Source organism: Archocentrus centrarchus, chromosome 9 (assembly GCF_007364275.1).
Source record: "Archocentrus centrarchus isolate MPI-CPG fArcCen1 chromosome 9, fArcCen1, whole genome shotgun sequence".
Classification (NCBI taxonomy): Eukaryota; Metazoa; Chordata; class Actinopteri; order Cichliformes; family Cichlidae; genus Archocentrus; species Archocentrus centrarchus.
The window spans coordinates 26,478-41,963 of NC_044354.1; the positions used below are offsets into that span (position 1 = coordinate 26,478).

General features: G+C 45.2%; 1 protein-coding gene across 1 annotated transcript; it reads left to right on the plus strand.

Moving 5' to 3' along the window:
- The first annotated feature begins 4,437 nt into the window (after positions 1–4,437).
- LOC115786109 (intersectin-1-like) lies at positions 4,438–13,446 on the plus strand. Its single transcript, XM_030738152.1, has 8 exons — positions 4,438–4,472; positions 7,656–7,809; positions 7,912–8,158; positions 8,402–8,502; positions 8,718–8,868; positions 12,263–12,410; positions 12,681–12,829; positions 13,357–13,446. The coding sequence occupies exons 2-8, from the start codon at positions 7,661–7,663 to the stop codon at positions 13,444–13,446; spliced, it is 1,035 nt and encodes a 344-aa protein (XP_030594012.1). The 5' UTR covers positions 4,438–4,472; positions 7,656–7,660.
- The last annotated feature ends 2,040 nt before the right edge of the window (positions 13,447–15,486 follow it).

Below are 15,486 nucleotides of genomic sequence, written 5' to 3' on the forward strand. Positions count from 1 at the left end.
AACCCAAACTGGCTCTCACAAAGACGGCGGCAACATTGTGACGGTCTGCATGTGAGAACATGGTTCACCTGAGGAGGTGACCCATGTTCTCCCCAAACAGGCAGGGGCCACACCTGTACTGCACCTCTGCTTTCTCTCTCTCCATGGTTTGAGTTTTGTCCTCTTTGCTCTGATTTTTGCTTGTCTCACCTCATGACTGCCTGCTGCTGCCGGAGGTCTCTTCCTGTTAAAAGGGGGTTCTTCCTCCCCACCAGGCGTGTGCTCATGAGGGATTCTGTGATCATCTCTGCTCTCTAATATTGTCGGGTCTTTTACATTAAAATATAAAGCACCTGACATGACTGTTATTGTGAATCGGAGCTTAAAACTGAATTGAACTGGAGAAGAAAGGAGGACAGATGAGTCTGAAAACCTGCTGCAGAGGTGATGAAGGAAAGGAGGGCAGACAGGACCAATTTAGAGAACACACTGTTACAACACTTTGAGAACAGTATGAGTGATGTTCAGGAGGTCAAAGGTCAAATAGCTGTAATTTGAGTTGCTCAGTAGTTTCTAAAAGTTTTATTCTTCTTTGTCGTGACAGTTTAAAGGCATCAGATCACGTTTGTTCCTACAGCACATCATGTCATTTAAGGCTGATAATGATGACTGCAGCAGTACAAAGGAGCGTGTTGGGTTTCGGTCGACTCTGTTTCACTTCCTGCTGTCATGACAACTGATGGATGCTCCACTCCCACCACCTACCACCCTTTAAATGTGAGCATTTAAAGGGGAGTTGTTAAAGGAGTTGTTCCAGCCTTCTGGAACAACTCCTAAAGTTGTCTGAGGTCATTTAATAAAATACTACTTCAGAGGCATGCTCTACTGGACCAATGAAGTAAGATCATAACACTGCCATAGGATGTAATTTGAAGGCAAAGTGCTGAATAACCTCAGGAGCCATCTGTGCTACTACAGCAGGAAGTCGAGTGCAGCCTCAGCCACACCACCAAAATGTGTGAGACTAACTGGAGGAGGAGCAGGAGCTGATTGCTGTGTTTGCAGATCTAATTACAGACTGCCATGACAACCGGGAAACAAACAGCTAACATATTTAGACACAGACTGGTGCAAACATTGTTCAAGCAGTCATTTTGATGCGAGCCTCTCCTGCGCTCCGCAGCCTGAGGCCTGCAGCGGGTCACGCCGTGCTCTCTGAGTCTGCTCATCTGTTGTTGCTGCAACAAGAACACAAACTGCAGCCAATGTCATCAGGACAGGATTATGATTGAGGCTCTTAGACAAGAACTGAGAGGGTGGATCAGACAGACAAAGAGAGCTGCATAAAGCTGGCTGAGGGCTCAGAAAATACCAGAAAAGGATAAATGTCCTCGCTGACATGACTGCACAGTCCTGCTTAAAGGTTTTAATAAACTGAGAAACAGGCAGAAACAGCATACATGAACATTTGTCATTTTTACTGTGTGTATATTTGCTTCACTCACAGTTATAATATGACACTGAGATGCCAGATTTTGTAGTTGTCAAAGTAATCTTAAGAAGTTTAACATGCAAATATCCAATGATTATTTCAGATATTTTGTATCTCGCTGGTATGATGAACATGAGACCGTTTATTTTACCTAAAGTTTCTCTGTAATATTTCAGGTTTGCAGTTTTTCATAAGTGAAAAACATATTTTTGGAATATGAACTCCTGTCGTGAGAGCTGAACGTCTCCACCTCCACACCCTCACTTTCCACCACAAACTGTTTGTGTTTCTGCTCATGTTTCTCCCCCATCTAATCCTCCCTCGGTGAGGAAACAGATCCCTTTCACTTTTCGTGCAAAGAGCACATTATTTGTATTTTCAGGGCATCGTCCTCCCAGGGGCTGATGCAACAGAGAAAAACAGACAGTAACACGGAGGCAGCTGAGCTACAATACGCCGGCCTCAGGCTGAATATCTGTGGGTGGTGGAGATAGCGTGCAGGACACCTCACAGGTTATGAAGGTGTGCACGGGAGAAACCTCAGCAATGAAAATGATTGACTGTACCTGAAGGTATGCAAACACAGGTGTATGCTGGGTCTGAACTCAGGTTCAGGAAACCAAACATTTAACTTTGTAAAGGTCTGACTGAATATTGGAGTTACTCAATGTTTTGACTTTGTGCTAAAAAAGATCATCCTCAATCTCCAGAAACCGAAAACAAATAAACGTTTACATACGCTGGCAGAATTTGTGATATCTGGGAGAGTTTTCAGAGATTATGAATAACACAGCTTTTCTATCACTCATGGATAGTGGTTGCGTATTATCAGTGTTTTTAAATCCTAATGATAACAGAAACTCTCCCTGATCAAGTTCACCTGAGTTCTTCACACCTGTATGGCCTCCTTTAACATCAGTGACAGCTCGAAGGCTTTGGTGGCTCCTCGTGGCTCCAAATCCAACATCAGAGCAACACTGGATGAAACGGGTCTGTTAGGAGCCCAGAAACTTTTTACACACACTAATTAGAGGCAAACAGATCACAGGTGAGGACTGTTACCTTTAATAGCCCTTTAAATCCATGTGTGTATCTTATGCCAAAACTTCCAGGTTAAGTAAACCTCTGATGAGCTTCTTCAGAGCACCTGAGCCCATCACAAACCTGGTTAAGACCTACCTACAGGCTCTGCACTTCTGCTTTTCCACACCTGATTTCACCATCATGTGGCAGAGCCTGGAAATCAATTGTGATTATTAAAACCTCAAAATGGGAGGAAAGTGACTGAAATCTGGAGTCCACTTAACACCAATCAGGGCATTCATTGATGACATATCAGCCTCGACCACAGCAGCACCATGCATCAGACGCCTGCTGGAGAAGCTTCACGATAACGTCTCATGGGCAAAGATGAAGATCATCAGAGGTAAGCTTTTTCATCAATGATGAACCAATACCAATCTGAGAAACTCATTCAAAGCTTTGGAAGATGTTACGATACAAACCTCAAAGATGGCGGTCAGGTCAAGCAGCTCAAGCAGGATGCTGACTCAGGGCTCCCTGAGCAAGCTAAAGCTCTGGAGCCTCCAATTTGGCCTGCTCCCTCAACTGTTGTAGCCACTGACAGTTGTTGACATCCCCATCACAGCAGTCCAGGACATGGAGAGAATGATCAGTGCCTACGCGAGGAAATGGTTACGAGTCCCAAAAACTCTGAGCAACATTGGCCTTTGTGGACATGGCATTCTGGATCTGTCTCTCTCAGGTCTTGTGGAAAAGTTCCAGCAACACTCACTGGCTGCAAAGTGAGCCTCTCCCAGGAAAGATACACTTGGAGGGACAACCAGGTGTTAAAATCCCTGGCTGCATCTATCGAGGCGAAAAGAACAGCCACCAACGCCACTCCCCCTAGATCATCTGCAGCAGTCCCCTCGGTATCCTTCGTCCATGAAGCGGAACAGAGAATTCCATCACAGACCAGGAATGGACAGCTGCAAGGCGCACGGGACTGGGAAATGTTGGTGGATGAAGGCCATCAGCTTACAATTCCACTCCAGTTATCTAGTTTTTTCCACCTTGAGACCAGACCTGGTACTCTGGTCCAACACCCTGCGCACCGTTTACCTTTTAGAACCGGCAGTCCTGTGGGAGGATGAGGAGGAGGATGCTTACACGGAGGAGGCGGCCGTGAGGATGGAGAGTGACAGTCCATGAGTGAAAGAAACATTTTTGTATCATCATTCATATTCTCTGAAAAACGGCCCAAAAAAAAATCATGAATTCTGCCAGGGTATGTAAACGTTTGAGAAAGACAGCCTGACCGCGATGACACCACACTGAGAACCAGAGGTGGGAAGTAACGAAGTACAAATACTTCGTTACTGTACTTAAGTAGATTTTTCAGGTATCTGTACTTTACTTAAGTATTTATTTTTCTGACTACTTTTTACTTTTACTCCCTACATTTTTACACAAGTATCTGTACTTTCTACTTCTTACATTTTCAAACAGACTCGTTACTTTTTAACACGTCAGAGAGAAGTTTGCATTTCCGGTCAGTGCGCCGTCAGTCATCAAACGATCTGAGCCTAAACGGAGGAATAATAACACATAAGAGACAATCGTACTGGCGTATCCTTCATCATCGGGGCTGATCTCGTACAAAGGGATTAAATACGTAAACCCGTATAATTAATGTATCATTTATAGCGCTATAATCGGGCCGGACCGAGTCCGTAAGTTGCGCTGCGGCACATAAACAGCTTAGCTAGCGCTACTGAAGAGGAGCGAGCATGAAGGGAGTAACGTGTGGCAGGTAAATGCAACGTTTCTAAATGCTCAACAAATATCAGCAAACACACAAAGTGTGTGCAGTTTGTCACACAGTGTGTCTGCTAGCTAAAAGAAGAGCTGCTGCATTTCAGGGAGAGCAAAGAGAGAGAAGTTCACTCAGAGATGGAGAAAGAGGACAGGAGAGGAAGAAGAGAGGTTAGAATTAAAGGTAAGGACTGGAAAATAAACTGAAGTATGCTGACTTTGTGTAATTCAAAGATTCTATGAAAATACTGCAGTTTAGTGTGTAATAAATAGGTTAGTTTGTTGTACTGTATTTACAGTAAAGCTCTGTGTTGGACTGGAGCACAGTGTTTGTGTTGATGGTCAGAGTTACAGGTTACATCAGTGCAGCAGAGATGAGTCTGAATCAAAGCTGCTGATGCTGAGATCACTGAATCCAACATTTCTACAGCCTGTATGCTGTCAGTGTAGGGGATGGAGATCAGCTCAGATAGCTGTGAAATACTGGGTTACATCTTTGTGAGTTCACTTCATCCACACAGAGCAGTAAACCTCAGAGCAGCAGCAGCAGGTCAGCTGATCACAGTCTGCACACCAACATCATTTACTGGAGCTACAATAGAAAGTTGTGATTCTTCTCCCCATGCAGAGCTGCTACAGCTGATCTTAGGGTTCCTCCACCTTCTGAATCCCACTGTAACCCCTGAGTATCCTCATGTTGGTGTTTAGGTGGAGGCACAGTCACCCTCTACTATGGAGGACACAGAGAACAGAGCTGTGTTTAAATTCCCTTTAACAGTTTGTGTCCTACATAACAGATTCAAGCTGAGTGCATTCATTAGGATTAAAATTTAGATTGGAATAATGTTTGCATTCTCATGTAATATTATTTTATATTATTACAATAATATATAACGAGGTTCGGTTAGTTTTACACAAAAATAGCAGGTAGAAACGTCCTCCAAAGAACTACTTTTACTTTCTTACTTTGAGTACATTTCAGAGCCTGTACTTTTTTACTTTTACTTAAGTAGAGAAGTTGAACCAGTACTTCGACTTTTACTAAAGTATTTTTTAACATAAGTACTTGTACTTCTACTTAAGTACAGAATGTCAGTACTTTTGCCACCTCTGCTGAGAACTCAGTCAGAGATTTATGGGATGTTTCTCTGGTTATCAGATATATTGCAGGGCAGCTGCTGGTGAGCTTAGCAAAGGCATTAATTAGAGAAACATTTTGGTTTGGCAGCCACAGACTCAGGGAGCACCTCTGTGTGTATGCAGGTATTAATAGAACTGTGGGTGGGATGGATCTCATGGTGTGTTGAAGGCAGGTCAGTTTAGTTGTGATAAAAAGACTTCTTTAGTCTTCGAGTAACCTTCCAACAACCTCTGCTCTCCATGCAGAAGGTGAAGAACAATAAATCTGTCAAAGCTGAATTATACTGGCTCGTATTCTCTGGCAGGGAGGTGTTGACAACCTCTTCCTGTGTTGTGATTCCTGTGCTGTGACTGTATAATGTGAAGGTGTAGTTACATGTTCACAAATATGTATGTCTGTTGCCAGTCAAAGACCATCCTTCATGGGTATTTAATCCATACGTATTAGTGTTTTTTGCCCCACAGAGCATCACTGAGCTTTTCTCATGGGGAGTAATGCCATAAAACCAGGAGTGAGACTAAAGCAGACTGAGTCAGCAGACAAGCATGCACGACTCTGCAGCTCGAGAAATTCAATGTTTCCTCTCATTTGTGAGGTGTGTCTGTAGAGCAGATAAGAGCACAGACATGAAAACCAAGGGCATTAAGGTGAGGTGACCATAAATCTATTAATACAGTCAGTTTGATCTGCCAGCACATGCAGCCTTTGCTGCTCCAGCTTTAAGACAGGCAACAGGCCTGAAGCTAACAGAGCTGCTGCTGCTCAGAGGGAGAAAGGTGAACCTGGCCAGCAGAGAAGCCGCCCCAAACATTAGGATGGAGCAGATGAAGACTGACATAATCTTAACAAAGGAAATGAAAACACCTGCGTACATACACAGGTAACTGAAGGACGACTACAACAAGCATTTTGCTCCTGGAGTCTTTCACAGATTTCACTGAGTCCAAATCTGAAAACCATTTTCACCTGGCAGGTATGATGTTATTGGTCAGCCTGACCAGACGGAAGGAGCATTACTGCTGTAAGTGGTATATATGCTTTTAGATTTTATTAGGGCTGCAACGATTCATCGATTAACTCGATTCTAAAAAATTATCGACACAAATTTACTGTGTCGATGCTTCCTTTAAACTCTGCAGCGCTCAGCTGCCTCGGTGTAACCGGCGCTCCTCACTAGCATTAGCAGCATTAGCGCTCCGTCGTCTTTTTGTGGGTTTATTGGTGGCTGGCAAACCAACATAGAACTGCATTATCGCCACCTACTGGACTGGAGTGTGAATCACGCACACACACACAAAGATTCTAAAAATCTCTCCGTCGCTGTGATGGACTTCCTTTAACACAGAGTGGATCATCGCTAGAGTTGCTATCTGTCTCGTAAAGTACGGAACCCCGGGTGGTGAAGGAACCTGAAAACCAGCCTATCCCCCCAGGTTCCGGCATGTTCGTTTATTAAACAGGATTGACACCAAACAACGGAATAAGGAGTCCAATTATTAAATTTAATAAAACCATTTCAAACAGTTTACAGATTAATCTGGGTCAGACTGCATGCCATGCCTGTGTGAGATGGCATGAAGTACTGGCACATTCTAATTCAGCTTACATATAGTCACAGCTTATCAGTCTTGGTTACATCATCATCAAAACAAGAAATGTGCAAGACAGAGAAAAAGGATCCACAGCTGCTTCTCCCTCCAAGGGTTCCTTTATCATCGTTGACCACTCCACGCAGGAGTCCTTGCTTCTGTTATTGATACAGTGGCCACATAGCAGGAACATTCTGACCTAAAACATTATGTACTTGTGTGTTTTAATCAGTTATGTTATTTTCCAGACAAATTTCTCAGGGAAATAAATGTACATTTAGTAAAGACAATCTTATACCATGAACCTCATGAAACTTCATAAAAACTCATTTCCTTCAGTGGCAACTATCGCTGTAGTTAGAAATAAACTGCAGTTTAATATTATATAATCATGTCCAGTAATTTACAAATTAATACCTTGTCAGTAATAATCAGAGTAAACGTCTGCCATGCTGCCATGATCTGATTTTACTACAAACTTCTTAAAGCACGTTTAAAAAGAACAGAAAACAAAATGAATATATATAGAAACAATTTTACTGCCTTAAAAGTACCGCTGTGCACACGTGTAGGCAGACCAGAGGAAAACTATATTAATGTATGAATATTACATATTACTGCCCTTTCCTCCACTCAGAGAAGATGCTGGAGCAGCAGCAGGAAAAGAAGGAGGAGCTGATGCAGAAGCTGGCCCACCTGGAGTCTATAGAGAAGCAGCTGATCACTGAGTGGGAGGAACATGAAGCTGCCGTTACCACACTGAAGAGCCAAATGGATTCAGAGCAAGCACAGTAAGGCCTCGTACAGAGTTAATCCACAGTTTGAATTAGACCTCCAGGGGACTTTCTGGATTTCCCTCCTGGTTGCTGGTTGTGACTCACTGCCCCCAACAGCGTGTTTCAGGATACTAAGAATCAAGTGAAAAGCTCCATCAGAAATAAGGTCACAGCTGCTGTTGAGGAGAAGACGACTCCGCACAGGGAGGTGTTTGCAAAAGTCCAGGAGCCTTTGAAAGACAAGAGAAAACTGTTGGAGGAGTTGGCCGCCCTGCAGCTTAAAGAGAGAGAGCTCCTCATAAAGATGGAGGACAGGAAGGTGGCTCTCCACAAAACTCTCCAGGACATCGACAGACTCAGTAAGGTACGATGTCTGCAGAGAAGTGACTGCCTGAGCTATGAGTCACGTTTGTATTGTTAGATTTGCTTTGCTGTATGCTACATTTGAATACTACCTGACCATGTGCCTTTTCTCACTGAGGAGGATCTGCACCTGAGATAAAGGCAAAAACGTCTTGTATAATTTTAAACAAATGGATACACCATTAATAACTGTTGATTTCTCATTTTTCCTGACTCCACATGAGCATTATCATCCAATTTTCAGAAACAAGAGCAGCTGATAAAGGAGTGCCAGCAGCTCATGGTTGAGCTGAACGACTGCAGCAAAATGCATCACCTCCTGCTGGCCAAGGAGCTGGACCTCAGGTAGAAGATCTCCATAACATACAGTCAGATTCAGATCTGTTTCTCCAGATTTTTGATACTAGTTCCTCATAGTGGTAACATGGATGAGACCGCAAAGGGCCTCAGAGGTCAGACTTCAACCAGAGACCTCTGCTCTGCAGTCTAATGCTCTGTCACTGAGCTACACCCACATTAGGAGAGCTTTCACACTCTTATTCTGTGTGTGATCGTTTCAGACAGCAGCTGAGCTCAGAAACTGAGAGGTGCAGTCAGATGGCAGCCGTGGCGCCTCAGGTGGAGGTCGAGCTGCAGGAGGAGATGAGCAGCAGGAGGCAACTTGAGGCAGACGTGCAGGAAGCAGCAAACATACTGAGACCTGCTGTGATGGTAAGAACACAGCCTGATGGCGATGCTGTGATCACAGTCACAGCGTATCAGAACGTTTGCTGCTGGTCCAGTTTGGTTGGTATTAATCCAGGAATGCTGGAAATCCTCCGGACCGTCAGACAGGGTCCTGCTGCATAAAGCTGCAAATACTGATTCACAAATTACACAATCTGATGCACTGCAATCATCTATAAATCATCTAATAATCTATAAATACACTGCTGTATATGCAAGTAAGACTGAGAAAGACCCCTAAAACTGCAAACGCAGGAATTACTGTGGGTCTGGCTAGCCAGACCATTCACCGCCAGGACCAAAACAAAGTCTCCGGTAAGAGCAGAGGAGGGGGACTATGTGTTTATGTGCTTGAAGACTGGTGCTCAAACAGCAGAATAATAGACAGCCAATGCTCGCCAGATCTAGAGGCCATGTCTATACAGTGCAGACCATTCTATCTGCCCCGGGAGCTAACGGTAGTCATTATTACTGCGGTCTACGTTCCCCCCCGATGCAAAGGTTAGCACAGCGCTAAGCCAGCTTCAACACATGATAAACAACAGAAGGCCCATCCAGAAGGCATCCACATAATCGCGGGGGACTTCAACCAAGCCCACCTAAAAACTGTACTCCCTAAATTCCACCAGCATGTCAAGTGTCCAACTAGAGGGGAAAAGACACTTGATCATGTTTAAACCAACATCCAGCATGCTTATAGAGGGACTCCCCTCCCCCACCTAGGACAATCCGACCACCTCTCCCTACTCCTCATCCCAGCTTACACTCCCCTCAGAAAACAAACTAAACCAAGAACACAGGTCATCAAAACCTGGCCCGAGGATGCTCTCACTCAGCTACAGGACTGTTTCGCCAGCATGAAATGGGACATCTTTGAACACCAGGACCTGGAGACACACACTGAGACTGTCCTTTTCTATATACAGTGCTGTATAGAGAATGTGACAGTAAACAAACACGTCCGGGTCTTCCCAAATAGGAAACCCTGGATGACGAGTGAAATCCAGGCCCTGATCAAAGAACGACACTCAGCCTTCAGGACAAAGGACCGCTCACTGTACAGCATGGCCAGAAAGAACCTAAGAAAAGGCATCCAAAACGCAAAGGAGGCCTACAGGAAGAAGATAGAAAGCTATTTGATGGATAACAACTCTCGACAGATGTGGAGGGGCATCCAGGCCTTAACAAACTACAGAGGCCAGAGCCCCACATGCTCCGAAGTAAGCAGCAGCATGCTGGCAGAGGAGCTCAACAACTTTGCTCGGTTCGAGACCACCACACACCTGGACCCACCAGCTCTCCAACACCCCTCCTCTCTCCCGCCAGGAACATGAAAGGAGGAAACAAATGAGAGCAGTGAACCCCAGGAAGGCTGCTGGACCGGATGGCGTCCCGGGAGCAGTGATCAAAGCATGCGCAGACCAGCTGGCAGGGATCCTCACCAAACTCTTCAACCTGTCCCTGGCACATGCCACTGTCCCCACCTGTTTAAAGGCCTCCACCATCATTCCCATCGCAAAAACAAACAACATCAGAAATCTCAGCGACTACAGACCCATAGCCCTCACGTCAGTAGTCGAAGTCCCTAGAGCGACTGGTCTCCAAGCACATCAGGGACCACCTCCCTCCCTCCTTTGACCCCCACCAGTTTACAAACCGGTCCACAGAGGATGCCATCGCAATAACACTTCACAGAGTGCTGAACCACCTGGAAAACCAGAAGAGCTATGTGAGGATGCTCTTCGTGGACTACAGCTCAGCGTTTAACACAATCATCCCAGATATCTTAACCACCAAACTGATAAAACTGCAGATCCTCCTTCCCACCTGCATCTGGATACAGCACTTCCTCACTCATCACCCACAATCTGTCAGATGTGGCCCCCATCTCTCCCCCACACTCACACTCAGCACGGGTTCCCCTCAAGGCTGCGTGCTCAGTCCTCTACTGTACGCCCTCTACACATATGACTGCACTCCAACTCACCCAACCAACATCATCATCAAATATGCAGATGACGCTAACGTGGTTGGGCTCATCTCAGGAGGGGATGAGACAGCATACAGGGCTGAGGTAGGAAAACTGTCACACTGGTGCTCAGTGAACAATCTGACACTGAATACTCTAAAAACCAAAGAACTGATAATGGACTTCAGGAAGCACCAACAAGACCACACCCCCCCTGAAATAAATGGTGAACATGTGGAAATTGTCACCACCTTCAGGTTCCTCAGCACCCACATCTCAGCTGATCTCTCCTGGACTCCAAACACCAAGGCCCTAGTTAAGAAGGCTCAGCAGCAGCTTCACTTCCTCCGTGTCCTCAGGAAAAACCATCTGGACAAGAAGCTGCTGATGGCCTTCTATCGCTCCTCAGTGGAAAGTGTCCTGACGTACTGTCTGGGTGTATGGTACGTCAGCTCCACAGCTGAAAACAGGAAAGCAGTGCAGAGGGATATCAGCAGCGCCCAAAAGATCATCGGCTGCCCTCTGCCCTCCCTGGAGGACCGATCCAGAACCAGCTGCCTCAGGAGAATCAGCGCAATCACAGAAGACCCCTCACATCCTGCCCATAACTGGTTTGACCTGCTACCCTCAAGACGGCGTTTCAGGTCAATCAAATCACACACCACCAGACTCACGAACAGTTTCTTCCCCCGGGCCATACGGACTGCAAATAGACAATGACTCCCCCCCAAAAGGGAAAAAAAACAAAAAAAACCTGTGAAATCCAATGTACAGTTTTGTGTGTATTTTTTGGTGTATATTTAATGTGTATTGTATGTACAGTAATGTACAGTTTCTATTCTATCAGTATTTTTCCACTTATTTATTTTAATTTCCCTATATTTTTAGCACAAAGAAGTGTAGTGGAGCATGCACAATTTCGTTGTACCATGTACAATGACAATAAAAGGCTATTCTATTCTATTATACTGTGTACACAGTTTCTCTGCATGCTGGTTACCTTCCATTCAGTAACCTCACTCATTTCAGAAGCACCAACAAATACTGACATGTGGAGCCGGCGTATTGATCATTGCTTTGCAAGAGGCAGAGATTTGTCATATTTTTTTGATGCCTGCCTAAGAAATAAGATGCTGTGATTTATCTTAATATGAATCATCAGCAGTTTATTTGCTGAGTACTTTAGATTTTTACAAGAACAGGAACACAGTTCAATCCAGGACATTTTCACATCGGGTGGCTCAGAGATGGTCACAGCATCTGAATAATGAGGTGAAGAGAGCATTACTAATTTTACTGTCTTTTATGCTGCAGTAATATGAGAACAAAATCTGATTTTGTGGCTCACCCAGTAATGTGTGCACTGTCTCATCCGCTGGGATCATTTGTTTTGTTGTGTGTCCTGTGGAGGGCTCAGAGAAAGTATCCGAGGCTCAGTGGAAGAAGCTGCGTGAGATCCTGGAAAGCAGCGCCTCCCATGGAACAGAGTCCGCTCTTTATGATTCCCCAGAGACATCTGGCCCCGGACCAGTCAGGTGCTTGGAAACACTTTGCCCTGGTTTGTGTACGTTAGTGTAATGAGTCGTGAAAATGGTGCTCTGATATCTGCTGAAAGCTGGCAGCTTCCTCACAGCAGCAGAGGGAACTGGATCTTTGCCTGGCTGAGGCTCAAAGAACAATGTGCACCTCTATAAATAAGACTCCTAAAACTCTCTTAGCTTCAAAAACCTCATGAAACAGAGTGGAAGCAAAAATATAAGGAAGTAGAAAGGTGGAGTATAAAATGATAACGCCAGACATAATGACCCTATGATTCTGTCCTCCACAGCACAGAGTCTGAACCTTGCCACAGATCTATCGTTCTTACTGGTCCGCTACAGGCCAGGCGACTGCGGCCTTGTGACCCTCCTGGAAATCCAAAGCAGCCACCTGTGCAGCAGGTGCTCAGCCCACCTGCAGGCAGCTGCCTCTCCTCAGGTCTGTGAGGACTCCTCACTCACTTTCTCCTCTGTGGACATGTGTGTGAGATACTCCAACACTGCATTGTTTTTCTGTTGACATCTCTCATGGAAGGATTTAGACCCAATAACTGCCGTATTATTTTCATGCCTGTTAGACTGAACACACATTTATACCAGTGCTGCAGTTTCTTGTTTCATAGTATCAAAGTAAATGGGCACATGACAGCTTCTGTGTAAAATGTGTAGCTCAGAGAAACATCAGCAGGCTCTTAGCTCAGTGCCTCTGCCATCATTGTTGTTCAGCTTCACGTGGAGCTGTAATCAAAGACAAACTCTCACAAAGGGGAGAAAGTGGAGCTTTTAGGAGCTCAGCAGTCCCAGGATTTTGGGCGAGTTGGTAAAAGCTTTGTTTGTGGGCTGCTGTAGAGAAGCAGAATGACTGTAGACAGCGGGCTGTTTGTGATATGATTTCTCAATAACAGTTTTGTGCTCACCACTTCAAAATAAAGCAGTTTGTAACATGTTTCTTCATAAATCCCTCAGGAAGCTCTGCTGTCAGAAGGCATCCATGACAGCCCTGACCCATCCCACTCGGCTCCTCTGGACACTCATGCAGAGGCTGCAGACTGCTGAGCACAACTCCTCTGTTTGTGGACTTAAACACCTTAACACACCCACACCTGTGTATCAGATTTATGCCTACATAAATGAAATAAACAGCTTTTAAAACTGTTCCTGATTGGCAGCCAAATAATACTTAGGACATTTACATGTTTGATTCCTACATGCTTCATTATTCAGTCTCCAGCTTCAGTTACTGTGCATGTGGATCTTCACTCTATGTTCATCATCCAGCTCTGGCCCTTAAACCTCACTGTTACCATTTTATTCATAATGGTGACCACAGTAGCTCCAGAATGGGGTTTCTTTTTGGGGGAGGCCACAGAGTCAAACTCAGCTCCGCAATCACCACAGCCCAGCCGATGGCTCAGCTGACGTCTCTAGGTCCTACTGGGAGATCTCACATGAGGCGCACTTAAACTATTCACAGCTAAATGCACTTGTTGTAGCTGCCTCTGCAGTAGTAACTGAGTACAAAAACAATTCAATTCAGCTTTATTTATAAAGCACAAAATCACAAACAGTCACCTCCAGGTGCTTTGTATTGTAGGTAAAGACCCTACAAGAACACAGAAAACCCAACAGTCCAAACGACCCCCTGTGAGCAGCACTTGGTGACAGTGGGAAGGAAAAACTCCCTTTAACAGGAAGAAACCTCCAGCAGAACCAGGCTCAGGGAGGGGGGGTCATCTGCTGAGGGGGGGGAGAGAGACAGAGATTAAAACACATCTTATATGCTGTTTTTGTGCCACGTTTACTCTTCTAAACCCTTTCTTCAGAGTATGAAAGACTTAAACTCTGGTTCTGCTCTTTGCACAGTGCAGGAGTGAAGCAGGTTTGCAGCCCTGTGTGACTTAAATTCTGCTGCTGAAGTGCACATAGCCTCAGTCTAACTGTAGAAATTCCTCAGTGACTGAGTGCACTGGAAACCACATCCAGTGGTCAGCAGCAGTGAGTGATGCAACATGACGCAGCAGCCGTGTGTGAGTGTGTTGATTAAGGTCAAACAGGATGCTGATGCCAGTCTGGAATACCCAACTTTGACTGACACACACACACACACACACACACACACACACACACACACACACACACACACACCTGTTTTTAATAAACTGCATCATTTGTGTCGTATGTCTGTGTAGATTCTCAGTTATCCAGGTCATAGTAGTCTCTGGAGCTTGAAAAAGGCGACTGGACTTCTTTTTGTTTCTTGAAGACGTTTCACCTCTCATCCGAAAGGCTTCTTCAGTTCTCAACCAAATGGTGGAGAGACCCAGGTATTTAAACCCCTGTGGGCGTAGTCCCCTGGAGGTGGTTATGACCCTCTATTGATCATGTGCTGAACACATGTGCCCAGGTGTGAAGGGGGGCGTGGGTCATATTTAATCAGTGGTTTCAGTTGAAACCAACTTAGGACTCCGCTCCATTGTTTCTTGTGGCCTATTGAGGTCACTGGAACAAAGGTGTGAATGGGGGTTGAGACGTCTGGGAAGGGAGCTCAGGACAGCACTGTAAGCGGGGGAAAGTTGGTGACGTAATCCACCTCCTCTGTTCAATGATGGTTGTTCACAGTGGACATAGATGGCTTCTTTCACTCCTCTTTCAAACCATCTGTTTTCCCTGTCCAAAATGTGGACATTGGCATCCTCAAAAGAGTGCCCTTTTTCCTTCAGATGCAGATGTACTGCTGAATCTTGTCCTGTCGAGGTGGCTCTTCTATGTTGTGCCATTCGTTTGTGAAGAGGCTGTTTGGTTTCACCAATGTAGAGGTCCGAGCACTCTTCACTGCACTGAACAGCATACACTACATCGCTGATCTTGTGTTTGGCGGGTTTGTCCTTGGGATGAACCAGTTTTTGTCTTAGGGTGTGACTTGGTTTGAAGTATACTGAGATGTCATGCTTGGAGAAAATTCTTCTGAGTTTCTCTGACAAGCCTGACACATATGGGATGACAATGTTGTTCCTCTTGTCCTTCCCATTCTCTGTAGTTTGTGTTTGGCCTTCATTCCTGTGCATCTTAGCTGATTTGATGAAGGCCCAGTTGGGG